Source organism: Crotalus tigris, unplaced genomic scaffold (assembly GCF_016545835.1).
Source record: "Crotalus tigris isolate CLP2741 ecotype Arizona unplaced genomic scaffold, ASM1654583v1 scf7180000017764.6130737, whole genome shotgun sequence".
NCBI lineage: Eukaryota > Metazoa > Chordata > Lepidosauria > Squamata > Viperidae > Crotalus > Crotalus tigris.
Window position 1 is genome coordinate 1,538,821 of NW_024096618.1, and position 26,538 is coordinate 1,565,358.

The 26,538-nt window shown below is 41.2% G+C and overlaps 1 protein-coding gene across 2 annotated transcripts; it reads right to left on the reverse strand.

The window, feature by feature from the left end:
* Positions 1 to 2,087: 2,087 nt before the first annotated feature.
* ANKRD13D (ankyrin repeat domain 13D) lies at positions 2,088 to 26,538 on the reverse strand. 2 transcript variants are annotated; one of them, XM_039341055.1, is made up of 15 exons: positions 26,107 to 26,535; positions 23,147 to 23,282; positions 21,279 to 21,403; positions 20,099 to 20,144; positions 19,421 to 19,564; positions 19,016 to 19,205; positions 17,126 to 17,192; positions 16,944 to 17,025; positions 14,371 to 14,432; positions 14,024 to 14,154; positions 13,679 to 13,836; positions 13,069 to 13,227; positions 11,559 to 11,722; positions 8,705 to 8,784; positions 2,088 to 3,279 (listed from the first exon to the last, which is right to left on the reverse strand). In XM_039341055.1, the coding sequence occupies exons 1-15, from the start codon at positions 26,194 to 26,196 to the stop codon at positions 3,003 to 3,005; spliced, it is 1,911 nt and encodes a 636-aa protein (XP_039196989.1). In that variant the 5' UTR covers positions 26,197 to 26,535; the 3' UTR covers positions 2,088 to 3,002. The 2 variants fall into 2 exon arrangements, with proteins under 2 accessions (XP_039196989.1, XP_039196990.1); XM_039341056.1 differs by lacking the exon at positions 21,279 to 21,403 and having other exon boundaries at positions 26,107 to 26,538.

Sequence of the window (26,538 nt, forward strand, 5' to 3'; positions counted from 1 at the left end):
TGAAATTCACAAGTCTCTTGGCAGTCATCTTGTCTGTCCCTTTACAACAGGCCCATGTTTCGGTCTACAGTATTTACCACAACAAATAATTTTAAGGCTCCAAGAGTTAGTTTATTGTGATAAGCATATCACGAGCTGATCATCACATCTCATTATTGGGAGTACAGTATTGGTGGTGTTTTTTTTGTATAATGTAATGAATCAATTCTTGAACATTTTGAAATAACTTGGCTTGCATTCTGACTTGATTTGGGCATTTGGGGCAAATACTGTACCTGATGGTAATGCCTAACCAACCGTAGCTGATCTCAAAAACTAAAGAAGGTTGAACTTGGACAGAAATGTAGCAAAAATGCTAAGGCTGGAAATTGAAAAACATCCCAGAAGATGGAAGTAGGAAAATCCCTTTATATTATGGCCCAAAAACCTACATAGTCCATAGAATTATTGGGAATTGAGCTTGACTTGAAGGACACTGTAACAATATTGCATTTTCTCTATTTCTCTGGACATAGCTTGCTTGAAAAAGTGGGGAATGAGGGCAGAAAGTTTCATACAGTGCATGACATACTAGCTGCATCTGCAAACGGTTTTCAGTCAGAATAAATAGGATCTCCAGGTTCAGGTAAGTCTTAATATTGGAACTCTGTTCAGAATCATTCCTTGCTCCTCCAGTCCAGTCAGTTATAAAAAGTGACAACACACCTCATAACACAGTATTAACCTCTTAAAATTATTGAGGCAAAATAAAGCCACCTTCCATTTAATGTACCAAGTGAGCATTATGACTAGCAGTTCTAATGTTTCAGAGAAGAACTTGGATTGTCCAGGGATTATACATTTTTCAAAATATGCACCTCACATATCTGAACAAAATCAGATGCTGTGGAACCTCTTCCAAACCTTCCTAAACAAAGGAAAATCAAGTAGAAAGGCTATATAAAATAAACACAATTAATGGTTATTGCAATTTTAGTAATATTAGAAGTATTTTAAAAGCTATTTGACAGGCTTTTATCACATAGCCACCAAGGTTTTGTCACACAAATTACATTTCTGTGAATGACCACTAGGGGGGACATGTAAGGCAGGAAATTAGAATAGCAAAATCTTGTTTTGTATTACTGTAGTAGTAAGTAATGATGCCAAGAGTTGAACACTGGTCAGATAAAAAGATTTCAGAGTTCCAATTATTCACAGAACAAAGTAATTTGAACAAACTTCAAATTCTGTGAGTCAATAAGTCATATATGCCAGCCAAGAAGAGGATAAGGGAAAGGCTTCAGGAAATACAGAAGCAGATCAAGACAAGAGCAAGGAAGCAAAAAAGAAAAATGCAGAGTGAGCAAATATCCAGAGAAAGAGGAACCGACAAAAGAATTACGGGGGGTGGAGGTTTAAGAGAGAGAAAACACAGGGAATTAAGGCAAAGAAATGTTTAATCCAAATATGAACCATATTCTAGGGCAGCCTTCGACCTATTGCTTCCTAAATGTGCCTACTATCCTTCAATGAAGGCAGAGTACAATTGTGGTAGTCTGAATTAAGGGGACAGGGAAAGAAAAATGCAAGGAAGCTGCTCAATAAACAGTGTGGCTAAAGTAAATGTAATAAACTAAGGTGTGTCCTAAAAAGCAACGCCTCAAGATAAGTGACTGCTTTAAATGGAAGAAAATGCAATTTTGGGGGGGGGGGAGGAGTTTGATAAAACTCCTCTCAATCTCAATATGTGTTGCTAATCCTTGATCTGGAAATTCTGCTATTTATTGCTTCTATTATCACCATAGCCTTGTATGTAAAAGGAAGATGGGAAACTAAGAAGGCACATATGCTAAGCATTTCATATAATAAATTAAAATAATCAAATATATTGACTGCAAGTTTTGATTCTATAAGAAATAGGATCATTTCCCGTTGTTTGACTGAGCTCATAAAAATGAAAGGTTATCAAACGTACGGACTCTAGCATTTGGCTTGCTAGAAATGTTGCACAGACCTTAATTCTTTGTGAACCATCCACTAATTCCTTCTTAAGACATGCTACCACAACATGATCATTCAAACTACAAATGGATTTTTTTTTTTGAGTAAACAAATCAGCTTGTTCAGTAATTTAAATATGATCACAAGTACCAAGAATGGAGCCTCACTTTGCCTTTGTATGAGAGCCACACAAACTGTGTTAAAGATAGTTGAAACTGAAGAACGCTACCAAAAGCAGATGCTGGTTTCATGTTTTTTTTTTATTTAGTATTCCTGCTGCCCAGAGCTCCCTGTGCCTGGTCCCCAGACAACAGGAGAAAACTGCTCAAGAGTGGACCCAGCTCTTCCCTTTAGACCCACTGGGTTCAGATTTTAAAAAAGCACACACCTCCGTTCCCTTTCTAGTATATATCTTCAAAGATATAAATAAAATAAATTAAACACCGGAGGAGGGGAGAGCAGCAGCTCATGATGAGGAAGGGGAGAAAAAAAGACAGGAATGAATATTATTTATCAAGCTGCAGTCTTGATTTCAGTCTTGCTGCAAATATCAATGCATTGAGCTCCTGGTTCCCACCCCCTCCGTTGCCCGAATCCCCAAGAGGCCAAAACCCATGCAAAGACAGAAGCTGCAACAGCACACTTCTAGCAACCTCAGAAAAGCCGACAAGCCCATCTGAAAAAGAGAAACATCTTCTTTGATTATTTTCCATTCTTTCCTATCAGTTGCTGCCCCTTTTGTCTTACTCTCCTTCTCTGTGCTGTAGAAAACAATTCCTCCATGAAGGATAAAGCGGTTAAAAAAAATTACAAGAAATAATATTAAAGGACGGAACCAGGTGAACCACAGGAAATGCAGAAGGTTCTGTCTTCTCATCTCCAGCCTGACCCCAACAGGAAAGGGGGCAAAGCATGGAAACCCAACCCAACCCAAAATACAGTGGCAGCAAGGAGAATTAGGCTGGGTGGGTGTGAGGCTTGAGCAAGGCTGAGGGACCCTTTGCTAGCAGGCTGGGATGCTACTTCTCTGTCAGAGAGAGCTGGAGGATGCGTTGCAGCTCCTCATCTTCTTCACGGCATTGGCGCTCCCGTTCTTCCTGCTCCCTGGATGACAGCTCCATGGCCAAACGCAGCTGCTCATCAAAGCTGGGGTAAGGTGGAGGCAAGGCTGAGGAACCGCTTCCATTGGTGCTGAGTGCTGGGTTGCCCTCAGGAGCAGGCACGTCATTGCCACCTCCAGACTCCACAGGGCCTAGGCCTGGCCCTGACTGAAGGAACATGCTTTCTTGGATGGCCCTGAGAAGGAAGAGAGAATTTGTTGCAAGAATGAGAGAGAGACAGAGACAGAGAGACATCAGTTACTCTTCTGCTTGTTCAATAGGTGAACTTCAGCCCCCCCTTACTTAAAGGCCTTCAAACATATATTTGCCCATATTCTCGTGTTAGCATTCTGATTGTCTGGCCCAATCTAGAGTTTCTCCTTGCTCATACAACAATTACAAAAGAGCCTCTGGCTGCCAGTACAAACAGAGCAGTGGGTCAGCTTTTGGTTCAAGCTGTTTGCGCCGATAATATACTCTCTATGCTGACAACAACCTTCTGAATTTCCTACATTTCCTAGGTAATGACGGAGCAACATTTTTGTCCTTGTAATAAACTCGTGTTCGCACTATGGGTCACTGCCTGAGGACAGATACTCTTTATTACCTCCCATTACACAAGGCTCTTGTCCCACTACTTCCAAATCAGAATGTGATTCATTTAATCAAGCACTTAAAACACAATCGTTAATGGGACATCTCACACTGAATTGGTTCTGTTTATCACAGAATAGGTGTAACTTAAACAGTCATAGCAACATCTGGATATCCAGAGAGACAGCTGTGGACTGGGAAGAAGTTTATTATCTGTCTGCCTTTGCTTATCTGTACCTACCATCTATTCAGATCAGTGGTTCTCAACCTTTTTAATGCCGCGACCCCCAACCGGTCGTAAGTCGAGGACTACTCAACCGGTCGTAAGTCGAGGACTACTCAACTGGTGCAGCACCGTTTGCAGAATGGGACTTTTGGCGGGCTCAGCAGGGCAGAGACAGCCTGGACAATTCCTATTGGCTTTTGAAAGCCAATAGAATTAGACTCTATTCAAGAGAGTCTATTCTATTGGCTTTCAAAAGCCAATAGAATAAAAGGGAGTAGCACAGCTAAGGAAAAGGGGGGAAAAATGGCGGACTGCGTTGTTTGGCGACCCCCGTGAAATGGTTGTTCGACCCCAAATGGGGTCCCGACCCACAGATTGAGAACCACTGATTCAGATGCTATTGTTGAGACTGCAGCTGCTTTCTCAAATATCTTGGTTTGCAAATATGTTGCAATTACATTTTTCAGAATTCTTTATCTTAGGTGAAAGACAGCATACTGGAAATACTGTACAGATAATCCTCAACTTACAACAGTCCATTTAGTGACCATTCAAAGTTACAACAGCATTGAAAAAAGTGACTCATGACTGTTTTTTACACTTACGACTATTGCACCATACCTATGATCAGGCAATCAAAATTCAGATGCTTGGCAGCTGACTCTTAGTTATGACAGTTGCAGTGTCCTGGGATTGTGATCACCTTTTGCAACTTTCTGACAAGCAAAGTCAATGGGGAAGCCAGATTTACTTAACAGCTGTGTTAGTAACTTAACAACTGTAGCTATTCACTTAATAACTGTGGCAAGACAGGTCGTAAAATGGAGCAAAATTCACTTAACTGTCTCCCTTAGCAACAGAAATTTTGGGCTCAACTGTGCTCATTAGTCAAGGACTACCTATATAGGAACAAAAGAAGTGGGACTTGTAGAATAACTTGTGAGCATTAACAATTTTGTACAAAGGCTTTTTATAAAATATACTATTTGCTTCAACGCGTGGATCAAAACGCCTGAAACCTGGAAGTTTCAGTTCAAGCACAGGCTACTCCAAATTAGTGGAACTGTTCTAGCACAGAATTTTTGTGCAACACCAGAAAGGAGCAGCTGATAAAAATAGAGATAATACAGCACAACAAAAAATAAACATTCTGAGGAAATTAAAAATTATCTGGCCTTGAAAAGACACAAACTAATTCAATAGGTAAATCTTCCAGGGAGAGGGCACTGAGCTGATGGCACCATCATTACCAACAAGGCTTTTTCCCAGGTGCTACCCACCTTATTTTGCATGGTATAGCAACCAGAAAATGGCTTTAATCCATGGGCATGCCCATGCTAGGATAGGCGCAAAAGCTTTACTATTTATGTTCAGAAATAAATTGGAAGCCTCTGAAGTTTTTAATCATTGACACAATATATGCCAGAACCTGGGTCCATTCTGCAGCTGAGCAGGCATTATTTGGAATGAATGGCAGTTTGTGAAGCCCTGCCTTGTGTAATACATAAAATACTTACGTTTTACTCTCCTAGGTTGGGGAATTTCCATAAATATACAATGGAAACCACATAGGCCTTCCACAACAGTCTGAACGATAGGGGCAATTGCAAATTGAATAATTTGATTTGAAATAGGCTAAATACTATCTCTAGGCATATAAAAGTAGATGTATCTGTTTCTTTTTTTTTTGGATGAGATAAAGTGGAGCATTTAAATCATCAAATAAACCGTGTCTATTTCTTTCTATAGCTTTTCATGGGGTTGCTGCAAAACTGTAAGATTCACAGCTCTTGGACTTGCCTAAATTGCTATTTACTGCATTTTTCCAAAGCACTCCTGGATGCCTTTGGGAGTGTTCATGTCTATTTTCTTAAGCTGCAGTAGTTTGCTGCTGAAGTAATTCCCAGAATAATTCCAGGAAGGAATGGCAAAAGATGATAGCTTTTTCTTTGCCATAAACTTTCATCAGTCATTTAGAGGTCACTGAACGGCATGCAATAATGGTAGAGAAAGCCCACCATTTCCTATTAAGTGCATTTAAACTCAAAAAATTTGGAAGACAACAATGGGCTTGTGACACTGCTGTGCAGAAACTGCTGCAAAATGAATACTGGACACATCCAGGGTGGATATGCATTTTTTCCCCCACAGGTAAAATGATGAACTAGCAAAGCAACAGGACTAATACAAATTAATACCTCCTCATTAACAAACCACCTGTTTTGCATTTAAATTCACTGTGTTAAATCTGCTGATGAATTTACAAGTCAGTGATTTCATACTAGATTCTTTTGAACTGGCTTGCTGAAAAATGGTAAATTTAAGATCTCTTAGTTTAACGAGTGGGCTATGCAGTGCATTAAAGCATGGTTTAAGTTATGATTTACTGAACAAATCATAATTGTGTCATTTGTAAATTAAGCTAAACACTAAACAAAACCAAAACTTATTCAAAAGTTAATCAATGGCCTATAACAAGCACTTGCTGTTTATATTTGTTATTTTTTTGGGAATATTTGTGTTTTATAAGCTTTGATTACGTTGTAATGTATTTTATTAATCTTTTTATAATTTGCTTCAGCTATTTTAAGAATAGAAGGTGCAATGGCTCAGTTGTTAAAGAGGCTGAACTTATCAGCCGGGGTGCTGACAGACCAGGTTTGAGACCTGAGCGCCACGCAATGGGGTGACCTCCCATTCTTGACCCAGTTCCTGCCCACCAAGCAGTTCGAAAGCATGCAAATGCGAGTAGATTAATAGGTGCGGTTTCAGTGGGAAGGTAACAGCATTTCCATATGCCTTTGGCGTATGCTGGCCACGTGACCAAGAAATTGTCTTCGGACAAGGCTGGGTCCCTTGGCCAAAAAAATGGAGATGAGCACTGTGCTCTATAGTTGGAGGGAAAGCTTTTACCTTACTTTAAGAATATGCATATTCTTAAAATTCATATAATTTTGATTATATTTTAATGTATTTTATTATTGCTATAATTTACTTCATTAGCTTAGTTAAGAACATGCATGGGGAAACCTGCAGTACTCATGAATAAGCAAGCACAATTTTGTGGGTGTATTTTAGCACATGAAATTCTTAGCTTATCCACATATATTCTGAATATGAGCCACAAATTCAACAAATTAAAAACAATGCAAATCAGAAAAATCAGACGTGCACATTCAGTCAATGGAGTTCTTTGTTGGTAACTACAACAGGCCCCCACTGTCACCTCTTACTGTATTTGCTTTCAGTAAAATGAGACAAATTTTTAAGGGTTAAATAAAAGGAACAGCTTCTAAGACCATGATCAGTTCTGCAGTACATAAACATAATTTTAAGAAGTGTTCCAGGGAAAAGCAAGCTGTTCTCCTGTAAAATATTTCTATACTAACCACAAAAAAGATACAGTAGAAAATTTCATTCTCAACAAACAACAAACATACCTCGTTTAATAAATCTGCCAGAAACAGAAATAAAATACTAACTAAAATAATGATTAGATTCACACATTCCAATATATTATATTATTTATTAAATTTGTTTGCTGCCCATCTCATTGCAAGTTGGCTTAGTTGTGATTTTATGTGAACCCAATTATTACTGTGTAATCTGTGGTTTATAACCATAGAAGCCAGAAATATGTTTCAAAATGATATAAATACTGAAGATTTTAAAAAGCTGAGGGTATCTTGTATTAAAAATACAAAACTTTTTAAAAGTTTTTTTTTCAAAGAAAAATGAAACAGTGACTTAAAATAGCAATGTTTCTTATCTCTTTTTCCTAAGAGCATTTATTCTCTTTCCATTGCCGTTTTTCAATTGCTTCTCTATCTACAAAATTTCAAGCCTGTGATGCCAGGTTAAATGTAACCTAAATGTCGGAAATGTCAACCCATGTACAGCAGTTTCTTAAAAAAGAAAAAAAACTTTTCAAAAGACTATAAGAATTTGATTATACACATGATTGTAATATAACATTTTCTAATTTAAAATATAGTGTTTATTCATATGTCATGAATTCAGACTGTATTGGGCACAGAAAAAATGTTCTATTGTCAGCAACTGCTGCACTGAAAAGACACTGAGTAATCAATATTAAAACTTTCTAATAAATTAAAATATATTCCTACAAAGCAGCTAGAAGCAGGTATTTTTCAAGAAGGAGTCTTTTTAAAGTGTTTTTTTTATATAGCCTGACCATGGCAAAGATAGCATGCCTTTTTCTCCCATTTACAGACTAAATGTATTTTTAAGACTCACTCCTAAAATATGTGTAATAATTAAAAAGAAAGTGTGATTCTTATTTCAGGCCTAAGAATTTTATCTGTAAGCAAATATATGAAATTATTTAGGGTACAAATTATCATTTAAGAAAAAAACCAGTCACAGTTCAACTGTCAACATTAGATTTCTCTTGAAACCAAACCAAATTACATAGTCGTGTTAGTGGCACCCCAGAAGCCAGAAATGAGTTGATGAACAAAATCTCAAATAGCTGGGAAAGAGGTTTCCATGCCCTGCATAGTTCTTCTCCCTTCCCATAACTGGCAAAAGAAACTAAATAAATATATGCAATTTTTTTTTTGCTTTAAACTATATAATTATGCAGCAAAGGTGGAGAACTTAAACTAGGAGGGTAACATGCAACTGTCTTAATTTATGCAGTTCCTGGCACTTTCTCACCACCAATTCCTGTTCTTCTAATAGCAGCCACTGTTTCCATCACAATAAAAAAGAAACAGTCTGGCAGGATAGCTAGATATTGTATGTGAATGGATGGTGTGTATTTTACACAAATACTCACCGTTCCAATTGTAGTTCCTCATCATAGGTTGGTGGATTGGATGCTGGTCGTGTGTTGGTCAGAGCTTCCCAGATGGTAACCTAATAAAACATACGGAATGAAGAAGTAAAAATAAAAAAGAGATTCAACAGGTATCACCCAGTAGTAGATAACAATTGGAAACTTGTGAGGTAATTAATTAATTAACTAATTGGTCCTGTAACTTGTTGAATAGTCTGAGATCTGTTTAGCTTTAGGTTCCCCCATCCCTGATCCCTAATAAGGATAAAAATCACCAATAAGACTAAATTTAAGCCCCCAAAGCTATATCTAAAGTTGTCAACAAAGAATGATCTCCAGTAAGTGACAACACCGGAGGTTTTATTTGCTATGTTGTCCTCCTACTTTTGTCTTGTACCCAGTGGTGGGATTCAGCCGGTTCGGACCAGTTCAGTACAACCGGTAGCTAATTTCTTTTGAGTTCGGAGAACCGGTTGACATGCAGCAAAAACACCACCCCCTCCTGCCCCCGATCGGACCAATGCGACACCTTCTTTCCAACTCCGACGCAGTCCTCCGTTACTTCCTTTGCCGCCATGAGTAGTCCCACAAACAAAAGAAGTTTATGGGACTAAAAAAAAAAGTTCAATCAATTCCAACTTTGCAAGATTTTTTTTTTCATGATAAGTTGGATTTGATTGATTGAACTTTTTTTTTTTTTTTTTAGTCCCACAACTTTTGTTTCTGGGACTGCACATGGCAGCAGAGGAAGTGATGGAGGAGCTGGAAAGAAGGTTAGAAAACAAATGGTTTGGGAAGTGAGGGCATCTGGGCGGTGGTGAGTAGGGCAAGATCTCTAACTCCGTAGCGGCAGAGAAATGCTTTCCAGCTCCAGCGCTCTAACTGCCATTCGGGGGCTTTGTGGGCAGAGCTGTGAAGAGGACTTGGAAGGGGAGTGAAAGGGAAGAGGATGGATGGGCAGGTGAGGGGGGATCTACCGAAGCCGTCTGGAGGAGAAGACAAAATGCAGCCCCTGCCTCGCCTGCCGCCAGCAGTTCAGAGAAGCCGCCTCTGAACTAGCTGGCTGGCCAGTCAACAGCTGAGGAGGTACTGAAGTGAGTCGTGCCTGGGAAAAGGAGAGCATGTGAGGCTGGGACGGGGGGGGGGAAGGAAACCAGCCGTGCTAGGATGTATCCGGCCACGTGGGACTTTGGCGAGTTAGCAGGTGGCTGGTTGAAGAGACGGTTGCTGTTCTGCCTGCTTTATTACACGGCAAGCTATTAACAGGCAGCCCGCTCTATTTCATTTAAAAAAAAATTTAAATAGGGTTTTTTTAACAAAATGGAGCACGCTGCGTGTTAATAGCCTGCCTTGTAATAAAGCAGGCAGAACCCCGACTGTCCCTCTCTTTAGCCACCCGCTCTCTAACTTTGGTTCCATAGGAAGAAGGCAGATATCAAATGGCGACTTATTATTTTTTCTCCAACTGCCTATGTCTGGTGTTAGAACTGATAGCTTTCAGGAAAACCATGTGGTCGAGGAAAGTACCACTTGTAATCAAATCATAAGAGGCGCTGCCCTGCATCATGGCGAACCAGCCACAGAGCCCTATCAGTGTGGGTGGAGACAGCCCTGGGACAGCAGAAAAGGAGCCCTCGCCCGGCACGGGCCCTGTCTGCTCGGCAGCTCTGATGGGGGCAGCTGCTGCTGCTGCTGCTGCTCTGAGCTTCTTGCCCTGCCAGCCACGCAGAGGCAGAGGGGCAATCCCTGCATTGCCTGCCTGGCTGGCAGCAGCTCTGGAAGCAAAGCTGTGCCGCTCGTCCTTGTGCTGGTGAGGGCAGTGGCTGATGGGGGTCCCAGCAGATGCTGTGGTGTGGGAGATGGCATGCTGCCGGCCGGGCCTGGCGATGCAGGGATCGCTGCCACCTCCTCCTCCTGCTTCTCTGCGTGGCCGGCAAATGGTGCGCTGTGATGCCGGGCAACGCATGGGGCTGGGAAGGAGGCGGCGGCAGTGGCGATCCCTGCATCACCAGGCCCAGCCAGCAGCATGCTGTCTCCCTTCCACAGTGCAGCATCTGCTGGGATGGCGGTGGCGAGGGGCTACGAGATGTGGAGCGGAAGCAGCAAGGGGTGGGTGTGTGCCAGAGCCCACTCCCCCCACCTCCATCAGCGCAAGGATGGACGGCACAACTTTGCTTTTGGAGCTGCTGCCGATCAAGCCTGGCGATGCAGTGATCACTGCCTCCACCTCCTGCTTGCCTGTGTGGCTGGCTGGTTGAAGGGCTCAGAGCAGCAGCTGCTGCCCCCATCAGAGCTGCCGAGCGGATGGAGCCCAGGCTGGGTGAGGGCCCACTTCTGGCTGTCCCGGGGCTGTCTCCACCTGCGCTGATGGGGCTGCGCTGAGGAAGGGAGATGGTGGTTGCTCTGATTCCCCCCCCTGCTGGCAGCTCCCCCTCCAGCCCCCTGCCTGGCGCTCCTTCTATGCAATCCTACCTGACCGCGATATGGATGACAGGTTCAGCCAGTGGGGGCATGGCTTTCCCTGGTGGAGGCGTCCCAACCCTCCCGCCCCCCCCCAACCGTACCCTCCTGCCCTCCCCAGCTGGGACCTCCAGCAATTCCGTAACAGGGAGCTCCTACCCCCCCCCACACTGGAACCTCCTGCCCCCATCTGAGCCAACCCCCCAAGTAGCCCACCCTGACCAAGGTGGAGGGAAGACGAGGCAGAGAACCGGTTGTTAAATTATTTGAAACCCACCACTGCTTGTACCACACAACCTTCTTAGACCACAGAGCCTGTTTTGAAGAACCAGATTTTCTGCTAAATGAATACAAGCCTTTCCCACCACAATCCAGTTGCTGCCCTCCCAATCACCTGATCTGTCTCTGTGCCAGCATCCAGGAGACTCTGTTGAATGGCAAATTGGAGTAGGTCATCGTCCTCATCCCTCATGGGCTCTGTACGGCCCGCACCCAACATTGTGTAGCCTTGGGGCACCTCAAATACAGATGGATCCACCTCACAGGGGAAAGGGTACACTAGGGGCAAGGAGAATAACATAACAATAATTACAACAGAGACTGGGAAAATAGCAACAGCAATAGCAATAGCAACATAAAACCAAAGGCATATCTAGACAGCATATCTGTTTTGACCATCATCAGTTAGAAGCCATTGGAAGACTTACAAATAGAATGTAAGTACAATGGCTCTGTCTGTTTACTGCCTGGAATGAAAGGCATATTAATATAGAGTCACTGTGACTCCATAGTAGTACCATATCCACCATTAAGTTGTCTATGTTGTGTGGACGTTGTCTAAAATTGTGCTCAAATATCATACAGTTTGAATAGGCTTAACTATGTCCTGTGTTAATTAATCAACCAAGCATCTAATCTCTGCTTACTTCCCTATAATTACAATAAAGTTCTTGTTTGATCAAACCACATACTCTCAAGAATTAAAGCAAATACACTAAATCTTCCCAGGTGAACCAAGATATAACAGGTTGACAAAAAGCTGGCAGAACTCAAATTTCTCAAAACAATGGATAGGGAAAATGCAAGACTAAATTAGTGTGATCTATTATTATGCCAGAGTAATAACAACAGCAAAAATCTAAAATGAAAGCAATAACCAGAAATTGTTTCACAAGCTCCATGCATCAGGCCTGGGTAGGCAAGTAGAGCTTCACATTGCACAGAAAAGTTTGGACAAATTCTGTGCAGAATTCTTCTAGATAGCATTTTCTGAGGTGAAAGAGAGAAAATCAATTGAGAATTCATGATTCCAGTTGCTGCTATTAGGGCCAGTATTGATCTTTGCTAGGAATACTCTGCTAGAGTAAGTAAGTGGATGATGGACAAGAACAACACAGTCTTAAGTGTCATTCTTTTAACTAGGCTTTTCCAGGGCAAGCAATCTTTCCATAGCTATTCCGTGATAAATATATTTTTTATCGTTTTGGGAAGCAATGGTCACACCATGTTACCACACAAGTGGGCAAGGCATAGATTTTCGGGAGGTTCCTTTGGGGCCTGAGTTGTATTTTAGACAAATAAAATTTGTTTGGAACTTGAGATGAATGTTCACCTTTCGTTTGATGAAAAACATTGGCATAATTTCTGAGGTGATATGGGAGTTATAGAAGCAGAGCCTAGGACCCATTTGCTGTTTATGGGATGCAGATTGTTTTATCCTTTCCTCTAACTATTACTTCTTCAAATAACTCAGTATGGACTGTTGGACCTACTTCTTCCAGCTCCAAAAGCTTCTTTCCTCTTTCTCTTTATCCAGTTTTACCAAAGTTTACATCAACTGAAGCCATAGAAGTACTAGGCATAATTTTGACAGAGCTGTGCCTATCTTAAGCCTTTGATCTTACCTTTAGTATTGCTGGCTGCCTCTGCCCCAGCACTTGGTTCCTCGCTGCTGCCAGGAGACTGGGTAGGAGTACAGATCCGCACTGAGCTTAGTGGCTCATCACTGCCACACAAATTACTGAAAGTGATCCGGGCATTGAGCACATGGAAGAGAGGGATCTCTGAAAATGACAGGGAAAACTTACAGAAAAGGGAAAGAAAAGAATGAAAGGATGGGAACTATTTATTTTCAGGTCTCTTGCTGTTTTCATACAGAACCCATCAAAACATTATTAATAAGAATATAATGATATAAAAAAGTCCTGAACCTGGACTGGACCAAAAGCCATCTAGAGTAGCCAGCATTCTACTCCTACAATGATTAACTAAATGCTTCTATAGATTAGGTGTGCAATAGTGCCCTCCATTTTCTGTTTCTCAGTACCTCAGTACCTAAATATCAGCAACCACTCATCTACTATTACATCCAAGTCTGCCATACATCATTCCTGCCTTACTCCTGCTGCTACCTGCTCTCCCTGCCACATTTTGTCTACTAGTTCCACATTACAACGGTTAGCACCATCACTTGCCACTCCCATTTTCAGCCAGTCTGTTTTGCATCTCTCTCACCGATTTTAACTGGGAAGCCAGGAGGTAACTTGAGGGTGATGAAATCACGTAACTTGGCAAAGTGAGCATTGCTGATCGCCATCAGATCAATGATAGGTGTCACCTGCTCCACCAGGGAGAGGGGATGGTCCTCACAGAGCCACAGAGTGGCCTTGAACCTAGCAAATAAGAAACAAGTCAGTTTCTAGAACTTCCCTTTCCTCCACCTTAGCACACCCAAAAACTAGCCCTCGTGCTCACCCTTATGGATTTTCATTTTGAAACCCCAAAAGCATCAATGCTAGCCTTCGTGTCCTGAGCCTCCCACTGTAACAGTGCTGCACTATCGTCCCCACCTGCACTCACCTCTGAACTTTGTTGGACATCTCAACAGGGCGGCCAATATTACGGGATTCCAAGTTGAAGTTGGGGTCAAAGTATTCCTCAGGGGTAATAGATGTTGGGTTTGTGGGACTGGCTGACTGCAGCACAGGGGCCTGAAAAATGGGGAGCAGGATCTATTCTAAGTAAAGGATTCTAGCAATAATTGTAAATGCCATGTAAATACCAAGTCTCACTCCCCACCAGTCCCACCACACTGGTCCAGCAGAAGTCTCTTGTTGCTGCCCTCCTTCCCCTTTAGTTCCTCATGCCGATGCCTCAGCTAGCGCCCTTTTCCTTCTGCAGGAAAAGAACCTGACTTTGCTACATACCCCATTCTGGGCAGCATGCTGCTGGGCGATTCCTAGGAAGGACTGGAATGGAGTCTTGGAGCCTGCATAGTGAGGAAAGGACATCCAGAAGAGTAAGTCCTATGTTTCTTCTCAAAGAAGCACTTCAGCTCCAATTGCTTATTTGTATCAGATGTTTATATTGTTTCTTTAAAACATTTCTGTCTTATCTGTTTGCTACAGCATTCAAGGTGGCACGCAGCACAGAACTGTGCTTTTGATATTAAAATAAACATCCTGATTAACTAAACATTTGCGGAAAAAAACATTTAGCAGTAGCCACAGCCCTTGAAGAGAGGACAACATACTACAGAAAATGTCTCTTTTATTTCTACTAAAATGAGCACCATCTCCCTAAGTGAACACTTTTTAACATTAAGGTGCAAGAGTTACATGAGACTGCAAATGAAATGTGAAACGAGGCTCCTCCAACCTCCAAATATTAGCCTGGCTCCCGGCCACCCTTTCTTAGTTTAGACCCTTAACAACAGCAGACCCCTGTGGAAAGAAACAAAACCAATTGGCCTGCCTGGTCTCCAGCTAAGTTGTCCCCTTATGCAAATCTTAAAACTATTCTATTATGTGGAACAACTATTTGCCTTTAATTTGTATTTCCCTATTGAAAAAAGAGATGAGAGATATAAACATAATTCAAAATAATAATAATAATAATTGCATAATACATTGAAACTTGGGAGTCTTTTCTTCATTGCTGCACAAGTGTCATGGGAAAAGCTTCAGGTCACAAAATGCTTATGTGAGTCCCAGTAATGTATCTGATTGTAATTTGCTCTTCTTTTTTTTAATATAAGCCCTACTACTACAGTACAGGATATAAGAGCAAATGTTCACTGCTCACCTGGTTTTTTTTTTTTAAGCTATTTAATACATTTAGAAGCTTCCCAATAGACCCAAAAAAACGATTCTTAGTTGTTTACACTTAAAATAAGAAAGCAGTAAAGAAGAACTCAAGCATCTGGATAGATTAAGTAACAACCAATCACCCAGGACTCTTCAAACAAGGTCTAGAAGAATAGTCAGGTTTTTAAGAACTTGTAGAATGACATCAGAGAGGGAGGTAAACAAACCACTGGGAAGGTATAATTCCAGAAAGTAGACGCTGCAATAGAGAAGGCATGCCTCTGTCAGATGGCATTGCTTGATCAAGAATTCCTGAAGTACACCAACTCTACCAGATCTTACCAAATGGGTAAAACAATGGGAGATAAGTGATCTTTATATAATATGGACCTATGCCATGAAAAGCTTTTCAGGTGATCAGTAATCAATACAGCTCATGACACAATAGTTATCACTTGGGCATTTCAAAGCATGCCCAACACTGTCTCCTCCCACTACTTGTTCAGGACTATTTGTAGCTTCCGAGTGCTGTTTGGGGCAACCCCAAGTAGGGTGCATGGCAATAGTTCAATATTTGCCTGGCCTTCCTAACTATACTCTTTCTTTACAACAACCAGTATCTTATAAAATGTCAAAAGAACTTGTCCTATACTGCCCACTCCTAGTAGTGGGCAAGACTATTTGCTTATCTATCTTACCTTTCCTCCCAGAAGTTAAATGTCCTTGCTCATTTATTTTACAGTAATTAAGAACTTGGTTGCAAGGACTGCTAAGATAAGGAGTAGGACAGGTGAATGCAGGAAAGTAAATACCATACATAATTGTGGATAAACCTAACTACAGGCAAGTCAATCCTAGAAATTTCAACCAAAATACCATTAAAAATGTGCCACCCGCAGATAAGCCACTCCTCCAGTTTTTAACTGCAATGGCAGACAGGAAACTGCAAACTGTTATGTCATCTTTTATAAAACCATGTGATTTAAAGGCTGTGACAGTCTTTAAAAATTCTGAGCTCTGGTCTGCAGAGAAGCCAGATCTAATTTTGGGGTATTTTTGAAACCTAACGTTCTCAGCTTATCCATGAATATATATCGTATACTTTCTTCAGAGCTGGTTGGTATTTTCCCTGAGCATAGAAAAGAATGATGAAGTTTAGAGAGTGCAATGTACTCATCTCTTTTTACTGGTATAATCATTTACCCTTTGTTTTAAAAGATGCTACATTTAGGTTTTCAAGTAGGTTTTTCATTATTCTAAAGCCACAAAGACCAACGTCTATAATCTTATAATTCAGAAATCTTTTTTCCTATTCTCTTTTCTAGTTTTCCCCTCCATCCTCACCCCTTTTATAAACTATTTATCACAAGTAATTGAGACATAAAGTTCATCAGGTTATTTACTATCTCTCAGTTCAATCTATCTCATAGGGATGGAGAGATATAACACAGGCCATAGCAGTGCTTTACTCAGTTTCTGGGATGTAAAGAAAAAGATACACATAATAAGTAAGTAAATGAAATATAAATATTCCATGCCAAATCTGCTGAGGACAAAACAACAGAGATCAAAGAATAACTACTACAAAAAGAAAATGACCAACTGGAACTACCATGAGGACAAATTATTTACAGCATAATAGATGGTTAAGTCAACATGGGTCCAAAATTGAAAACAGTTCATGTGTGTTATACCTTTGTTGCGTGTTTTGTCCTGGTCAGACAGGTGCTCAGTACGTGTTTTGGTAATAAGCTCCACATTGCTGGCACTGTAAACCTGGGGAAGCACAAGATTTTTGCTAATTACAAATACAGATGATAAGCTAAATCTTGACATTTATACTGGATAATTATGCAAAGAAGGTAGAGAATTGTACCTTGGCTTCGTAACCACTGATTACTTCCATTTTCTCCGAGCGCCAGCCCCAGATGCCAGACTTGTTCCTGAACAGAAAGATACTCCTGAGTCAAATATGACAATGGCCCAAATTTGCACATAGAATGGTTCCTATTTCAGTCTAAATTCTAAACTCTGTGATGCTGAAATTCGTGTGATCTCACAAGGAATAAAATTGTCATTCTATGTTCTCATAGGGCAGTGGTTCTCAACCTTTCTAATGCCGCGACCCCATAATACAGTTCCCCATGTTGTGGTGACCCCCAACCACTTATACATCACCAGGTGCCAGGGACGTGGCCAAAGAAAAGGGGGAAAAAATGGTGGACAGCCTTGTTTGGCGACCCCCGTGAAATGGTCGTTTGACCCCAAATGGGGTCCCGACCCACAGGTTGAGAACCACTGTCATAGGGCACCCAGTGTCAAACAGACCCCCTCCTTTATCTGGGCGAACCGGAGTCAGCTTTGTTAGTACTCTAGCTGTTTGCGTGCAAGCCCAGACTTGCACATCAAAAGCTGGATCACTGTCAGAACTCATGTGCAAACATCTGGGGTTTTGACTCTGGGTACAAATCACCTTAATTGTGCACCCAAAGCCAGAGCCCTGTCAGACCATGTTCCTGCTCTGCCTTTTGGTACAAACCTAGCACAGCTGGATTGTTAGTTTTCTTCAAGGGGTTTGAGGTTATACAAAACCTTTATTTGAACTGCACTTCTCTTCCTGTTTCTGGAGGATCTATGCTACCAGGACAAGCTTCTTCGTGGGCATTCTTTTTCATGACATTTGGATAGGGATGGCTCGCTGCCTTCCTTCGCATACGGGAATGTACTGCTCTCCTCCTGGCCAAGTTTTCCAGAATTGCTGAGACATCATTGCTGCTGCATCTCAGCTCTGCCCACTTTTCTCAAAGTGACCATTGTCTCATACCCTGAACAGTGGCTGCGCAGTACAAGGAAATTGCAAGTGACCTTGGCTTTCTCTTCCACCCTTTTCTTCCCCCTTCCCAATCCAGCCAGGATGGATGCATGGAAGCTGCTGGGGAGCAGACAGAACCCGAAAGGCCAGACTAGAAAACACGTTGAGAGTTCAGCAAGGATGCCTTACAGCTGGCCAATGAAGATTCAGAGATGCCTCTGGAGCAGGGACATATGGAGGTAGCAAATCCTGAGGTCATCCTTGATAGCATGAGTTCTATCAGTTATACTATTTTTGTTGTACAAGTCTGGATTGCAAATAAAGCTGGATCACTGCCAATCCATGCATTACTCTGCCTGGATAAGCAGACAGTCAGTTCATACTACCAGGGTGGGACCAAATAACTCAGGAATGATGTGACCCATAGTTTGAGAATCCCTTACCTAAAAGTATTAATTTCATTAAATGCTGTTCATGCACAAATAGATAGGCAAACATGCTTATATTTTGCCCTTAAAAGCTTTAATTAAGGAGACTATGGTAAGTGGTGGTTTCCAGAGCAAGTATTTTCTTGTGTGAGGAAACCTGATCTTCCAGTAACCAGACCAAAGGAAAAAGAAGGGTTTTGAACTGTATTTTGTCGTAATAAACTTCAAGCCATTTCAAATGTAAGGCTTCCTGAAAAAACTATTTTGTGCTCAAAGAATCAGAGAAACTCTCTTTCCATCTTGAGTCTCACTTCAATTTTGATCTCCTTGGCTCCCTCATACGGTGTAAGAATATCAAGCAGCTTACAGGATCAAAGCAAAAGCTTCTGTAGTCTTTCCTGCTTTTTGCTCCCCAACAATTGCCATGCAGGGTCACTATGTTCCTGCTCCTCCCGCACAATCCTGCATATAAAGGCACTGATAGTACCGGTGTACAATACATTCCCTTTCGTTTGCCAAAGCTCACCGCTCGAAGGCAATATTCTTGGTATCAAGGTGGGTGGAGACAATAGGAGACGTGAGGCGGCTGGCAACATGTTCCTCCGAAGGCTGCATGGCAGCCAGCATCAGCTCGGGCTCATGCAAGGCTAGTGACAATGTCTCAGTGTACACAACCTGCTTGTCATGGTCAACTTCCATTACCACAGCATTCTCATCTAAATAACAGGAGGAGAAAGAGGATGAAAATGCAACACTGGAATTAAAATCCCAAAGGTGCTTTTTCACAAGGTAGCTGGACTTCCTTGTTTTCCTTTGAAGACGTTTTGCTTCTCATCCAAGAAGCTGTTTCAGTTCTGTTGGAAGAAAAACACTTTCTACCAAAAGCACACACTGAGTACACACCCATCTCCCGAGAAAGGGATATTCTGACCTTCGCCTTTAAAGATGTAGCTGCGCCGGCCCCGCTGCCAGGTCATATGCTCAAAGCCCAGTAAGGTAGTGTCCACCCGCAGGTTTTCACCCCGCTTCCATACGCGATACACATCACTTGGACATATCTTGGAGACAAGAGGCACTGCAGAGAGAGAGAAAGAGAATAAACAGAGGCATAAGGATCATTACCTGGAACTATTAAATAATGAGTCACATTTGTACAAGTCTGTTCTTCCATGAAGGAATTATAGCCTCTGTAAAGTAGGATAAGATGAGACAGCAACATGTCTAAGAGTGAACAACAAATTTAACAGGTCCCTGAGGCATCTGTGTGAGACCTTCCCAACCTTCCAAATTATCACTTAAAAACTCTGGAGCACTAGTTGTGTTATCACATGTTAAAACCGCCTGGATAGACTGCCCATGGAAGAAGCCACTAAATTGACTGTAGAACAAGAGGCAGAATTCCTTTTTCACAAAACAAAGAGTTAGTCCCCGTGCTCTGCCAATGATGCACTTTTTGAAAGTTAGTGGTAATGATAATGACCAAACACGGAAATCTCATTCCTTAGTTCAAATATTTCTCTGCAACGCCATCTTCTCCTGCCATCTTTTCTATCTTGTATTCATCTTTTCTCTTTATTCACTGAATTGGACATCTGAAGTACTGACTTACCCCAGCTGGTAAACTCCCACTTCATTTCCACATAGAAGTCAGGGGCCTGAGGAAATGGAAAACTAGTTCACTACAAACCAGAAGTAAGATCAGTACAAACAAGACAAGGGACAGAAGATACAACATCTATATGTTTTTCCTCTGAAATATTCAGGGCTTTAACACTATATGACAAATCTTTTGTCAGTGGGAGTATAATATGCAATTAGGTTTAGTAATTAGCAAGGCCAAGAGTGTTTCAAAAGATATTGAAGAAGAAAGGATTAAAAAGATCAGTGTTGATGTTTTCAGGATTCCCAGCAATTCTGAAATCCTGAAAGTGTGCTGTTCAAATATATTTCCTACAAATTAATATGGCAAAGAAACAGTTACGTTATATTACTGTACTTACTTTGGACAGAAAAAAGGATGTTAATGATGCTAACTGCAAGTAGTCCTTGACTTACAAGGGGTTACTTAACAATTATTCAGTTATGATGGACTTGAAAAAGGTTACTTACAACAGGTCCTCAACATTACAACTGTCACATCACCCCTGCAGTCACACAACTGCATTTTGTGCACTTGGCAACTGACTCATGTTTATGGCCAGATGCAGCATCCCAGGATCATGTGGTTGTGTATTGTAATGTTTTTGGCTATTTTCCAGCAAAAAGCAACAGTGTCTATCGGATAAGCTGGATTCAGACTTACAACTATGCGATTAGCTTAATAATTGCAATGACTTACATAACGGCCATCATAAAAACAAGTCCGGTCATATGGTGACTCAACACAACTGCAACAACTTACAACCAAAATCCCAGGCTCCATTGTAGTCATAGATTGAGGACTACTTGTATCTAGACTATTATTTTTTTTAACCAAATGCAACCAGATCTTTGGAATAACAGAAGAACAATCCACAAAAACTTTTCATTTAGATTTCTCTAGATGTATGCTCTTCCAACGTGCAAGATTACATCTCTCATAATACAAGTCAACATGTTTCCCTGAGAGGCACCAAAGTGAGAAAACTGCATAAGAAGTTGTTGGACAAGGTTTAATTTCCTCCTCTTCACAACTTTTGTCAAGATATTTGACAAAGCCAGAGGATGGATATCTCAAAATAAATATTTGCAGACCCCAAAAGAGAATGGAAAATACTCCAATTCATCTGGAAGATTATATTAATACATACTCTACGTAGTTTGTTGAGTAATTCTGGAATGCCAGCCAGTCGCCGTGTGGCACGCTGGTAATCACGATATTGGAGTACCAACTGTACCATCTCTGGATCTCCAGTGCTTACAGCCTCTTGAAGGACTAGATGCCAGGGAAAGAGTGTAAGGAAACAGTAAATATCTAGCTTCTTGGATCCTCCTTCTGTTTCATCATGCCATACCTTATCTCTAACCCCAGATGAATTTTATCTCTATTCTCACATCCAGTTAGCAGAATCAGATTCAACCTCTTGAACTATCTGTATCTGTATTCTATATCTATCAAAATGAAATGTCTAACTGCCAGAAAAACTAGAATTGTGCTCATTTATGTCAACAATGCAAGGTTCTGGGCATGTTAGCAGAAAGAGTGGGAAAGGTAATACCAAGAAAAATGCATAAAGTTGCAAGCCTACTCTTTTATCTGCAACTTAAATATTCCATTAGTAGAAGGCAACAACTAAACTGACATAAAACACAGGAAATCATGAGGAAACGCCTTTTTGGTAAATCTCACAAAGAAATCTGCTGAAGTATGAAGATGTCCTTGCTAAATAACCCTTGTTAAAGATGTAAATCAGCATTAGATGGCTTGGCAAGAATGTTTCACCAAGTGTATTTGGTTAATCATTTTTCTTCTTAAAAGAGAAGTTTAAATTTTCTCAGGAGGTTTCAATATGAACATAATTCCATCAAATGCTGATTTATATCATGGTGTTTCAGGAAACACTTTAACTATGTATTATTATTATTATTATTATTTGCATAGTTTTTGTTTTAATGTTTTTTCTTCACAGATTTGCTTTTTTATATCTTACAGATAATTTTTAAAATTCAAATTAAAACATACAGTGATTAACAACTAGACATACAAATAGTCCTTGACTTACAATAGTTTGTTTAGTGACCGTTTGAAGTTACAAAAGCACTGAAAAAAGTGACTTATGATCCTTTTTCACACTTATGACTATTGCAGCATCCCCATAGTCAAGTGATCAAAATTCAGAGGCTTGGCAACTGACTCAAATTTATGATGGTTGCAGTGTCCCAGGATCACATGATCACCTTTTGCAACCTTTGCTTTGCAAGCAAAGCCAATGGGGAAACCAGATTCACTTTACTAACGTGTTACTAACTTAACAACTGCAGCGATTCACTTAACAACTATGGCAGGAAAGGTCACAAAATGCGGCAAAATTCACTTAACAATTGTCTCACTTAACAACGGAAATTTTGGCCTCAATTGTGGTAGTAAGTCATGGACCACCTATGATCTATTGGCAGTCTTAAAACAGATACACAATAAGAAACATTTATGGCCACCTCATAGAGACATTTGGATAAGCTTGTCCTTTGCCAGAAACAAGTGTGAAAGATAAGGAGTTGACCAGAGGCTAGAAGGAAGTGAGATTTTGCTGTCTCATGAGAAAACAATGGTTTCCATCCTTCACTGTCTATTCCTTACAGCAGATCCGATGTCACAAGTCCTTAATTTTTCAATAGTTTTGCCTTCCTCTGTCCAACTGTCAATCTTTTCCAATTTTCTACCTTTCCTTGCCTACCATATAAGAAATTATTTTATTTTAAAAACAAATCCTTGAGCCCATTTTATCCATTTGATTCACTCCCACACTCCCCATTTGATAATCTGTCCAAAAATATTTTAAATGTTCTAGACTAGGAAGCTTGCATACCTAACAAACAAAAAACCTAATAGTTTTTCACACTGTTAAGCAGGCTTTTTAAAAATTCATGCAAACTAACAATCTTTTGCCACCGAAGCCAGGAAGTAAAGGAGGGAGGCCTCTAGTTCCTCTAGCTATACAGGCTTTCATCTATGTCCTACCTGTCCAGCCACTGGCATTCTCCTGACCCACACTGGCATTGTGTCGCAGCAGCACACGGGCAGATTCCAAGTTTCCGAGGGACACTGCCAATTCCAGAGGTGTCCGGCCACGTGGGTCAAGCATTTCAATATCATGCTGTAAGAGAATCAGAGGATTAATGATCTGGATAAGAAATATTTTCCAGGTAAAACAAGCATGGTGTTTAACATCAACTACAAGCTCAATTAATTTTCAGTGCTGGGATTCAATCTTGAGAATGGCCTTGTCCAAATATCTTCTGTTAAAGAATGTAATTTAGCCAGCACTTGTTCTTAGATACTGTTCTTCTTTATCTCTAAGGCCATCCAGGATTAGATATAATTCATATAGTTAACTGAACTGACACAAAGGTCAATAATAGAAATTCTAATACAGTTTTATCCACTAGCTGAAGGACTGAAGAACCAATATTGCTGTTTAATGTAAATTAGAGCATACAGTGGTATTTCAGTCCATGAATTGGTTTGTAATCCAGTACTGGTAGTAAATTCTGACTTCCTGATGAAAGAGTCTTGCAGTGTTATCTTCCAGAGTTTCATTATTGTAAGGGTAGCCATTCACATCAACAATATTTCTTTCCTTCTGATAAAAGGGGCTAAGATCAGCCCAATTGGATTTGCTTTTTAGTGGCAGAAGGTATACACCACAATGCCCACTTACATAATAAATAAAAAAATAAGAAAAATGAAAGAAAACCATGTTTTTGAGCAATGTAGTTAAGATTATTTAGAGGAGGCTAATTTAATAAGCATCCACCCTACATAATCTAACAGCTACTAGCACTGAAGCAAGGAATTATAGGTTTTTTTAAATCAGTTGATTGTAACTCACTAGTGGGAAAATATGACAGGGAGAAAGTGTAGAATTATAGAGGTGGAAGATACTTGAGAAATAATCTATTCTAGACTTCTTTCAATGAAGTTGCAACTATTGTAACTCTGAGAATCTGTTCTCAAGAGCAGCTTAAAAATGAATGTTGAGGGAGTAGAAACTCTTGTTCCCTGGTATAAATTTTTCAGAGATATTTGACTCACTAATAGATGAACCTCAGATTACCAATTAAATTCAAAGGGAATATGCATGTTGAACAACCACTAAATACCTCACATCTATTTTACGTAGGATGGATGGAAGAAAGCAAGCAAAAAAGGAACGAAAAAACAAAGGAAAAGAAAGGAGACTTGCTCAAAAGACCTCATCAATTTTACCCCAAATCATTTGCCATTTATAAACTTGTTACTCTCTCCTGACCTAGTATTCCCAATATGGTATGCTATGCTCTTTTACAAGCTCTTCTTCAGAATTTCCACATTTGTAGAGATAGGGAGAAAAAAAACCAAGGACAAACAGGATGCAGTAATTGCGTTTAGCACCATATTTGTAAACTTCCAGAAGTATCTGGATGGCTAGATGATTCAAAGTTTTTATTATTTTTCCAAAATTCACTTTCCCGATGCTCCAAATAATTTCCTCTTTTTCTTTCAGAAAAACAACGAGTAAGATTTTTTTGCTTTCTGAAGTTATCATCATTTCACAGCTCAGACCTTTTAAAACTCAAATGAACTGATCCCCATTTTGCCTCAGTTCCAAAACAATTATCAGACAAGATAGCCCAGGTGTTCTGGTGGCACTGTTCTCCTTGTTTTAACCTCCAGGTAGAAAAGCAAATATATAAAATCGGCTGAAATCCGATAAACTACCAATCTGAGATTGTCTATCTCTATCCTTTTTTTGTAACACAAGTGCCCATTCAATGCATGATGATAATCTGCAGGACAAGCAGGAAGTGAAATCTGCAAAGCATTTTTGACAATATTAAACAGTGCACTGGAGAAAGTACAAATAGGCACAGGCTCAAATAGCCTATACTAAAAAAGTAGTAAAAGGAAGATTTTCAACAGTATGAAATCTTTTAGTATGAAATCTAAAACAGTAAGAAACCTTACAGAATCTTTTAGAGTCATCCATCCATCCTTGGGTAGTGTACATATAATAGTAATAATGACCATAATGGCAACTATGGTTGACTATCACTGTTAAGTCCTAGAGCGAAGTCTTAATTTTATTTGTTTAAGTGTAGAAATGGTCAAAGAAGGAACCAGGGTCAGCTGAGTTCACATATGCTTAAGTTTAATAATATTTTATCTTTTCCCAAAATGGTGGCCATTTGTACAATGTGTCCTGAATAAGAAGCTGAAATGGGAAGGAGAATAGGAAAAGCTTGCCCTCCATACCAGAGAATGTTATAATCATGGCAGAGGCATGTATGTCAACTTCATGTGATCCTTAGCAAGATTTGCCCTCATATCCCGTCTGGGGGAAGCTGCAGAATAAATATGACTGAAGGCACGCTAGATTGTGGGATTTCAAGCAGAGTGCCAAAAAAGAGGAATACTCTATTCTTCGAAGTGTCTATTGTTAAGGTAGGTCTAGAATGTGGGGATTTCCAAATGAAATGTGGCTTGATCTATGTATCCTCAAACTACTACTTGGGTTGTAAGGGGAGGAAGGAAACAGAGTTCTGAGACAGGAGAGAAATAATGGAGATGCAGCACCAGGGTTACCCCGAGACTGAGGAAAAGAGTGATTCCCAACTACTGTGGTATCTGGAAACATTCGTCGGACACTTTTCAATCCAGTAAGGGGGAGAGGGAAATTCATTAGAAGCAGGTTCCAAGGGATGCAAGTGAAATCTAGATTAGGAGTAGCCATCTCAGGATTAGGGCCAGAGCACAGGCCTCGTTCATTGCCCCTTCCCCTGACAGCGAGAGGATGAAATGGGAAAGCAGAAGCTCGGGACTCTCTCCATCACGTCCCCGCTCGCTGCGCCCCTCAGCTCGGGCTGAGAGGGAAGGCAGGCTGGACTGGGCGGCAGGGCAGAAAAACAGACGTCCCGGGCTGGGGAGGGGGCTCCGCGTACCTGTCCCTTGCGCAGCTCGCTGTCCAGCGCCTGGTGCCGGTTGTGCCAGACGAGCAGGTGCAGAGGGAAGGCGTCTGCGATGCGGGCCATCCCGTCACCATGTCCCCGCGCTTGGCCGGGTCTCCGCTCCGGTCCCTCTCTGCCCGAGGCCTTCCCGGGTGACGGCTACCCAGCCAGCACCAGCTCCCGTCCTGCTCGCCTCTGCGTTGGGCCCGCTGCGGTGGCTGAGGCGCTGCCGAGAGGCGAGGCGAGGGAGGGGCGCCGCGCAGCCTGGCCGGGGTGCGCTGCGGCTCCCGAGGTCGACCCAGAGCCAGAGAGCGGTGGGTTGGGAAGAAGGGGCGGGCCTCCGAGGCGCAGGGAGGAGACAGCGGTCGGGGTGCGGAAACCTGGCCCAGCCTGGGCACTTTTCCGGCCTGGCTCTCAGCGCCAGCC

Coding starts and splice junctions, on each gene's coding strand:
- ANKRD13D (XM_039341055.1), bottom strand. CDS start 26,196: ATGGCCCGCATCGCAGACGCCTTCCCTCTGCACCTGCTCGTCTGGCAC. Junction 14,155..14,370: donor AGCATGCTGCCCAGAATGGG/GTATGTAGCAAA, acceptor CCCATTTTTCAG/GCCCCTGTGCTGCAGTCAGC. Junction 13,837..14,023: donor ATGTCCAACAAAGTTCAGAG/GTGAGTGCAGGT, acceptor CTTATTTGCTAG/GTTCAAGGCCACTCTGTGGC.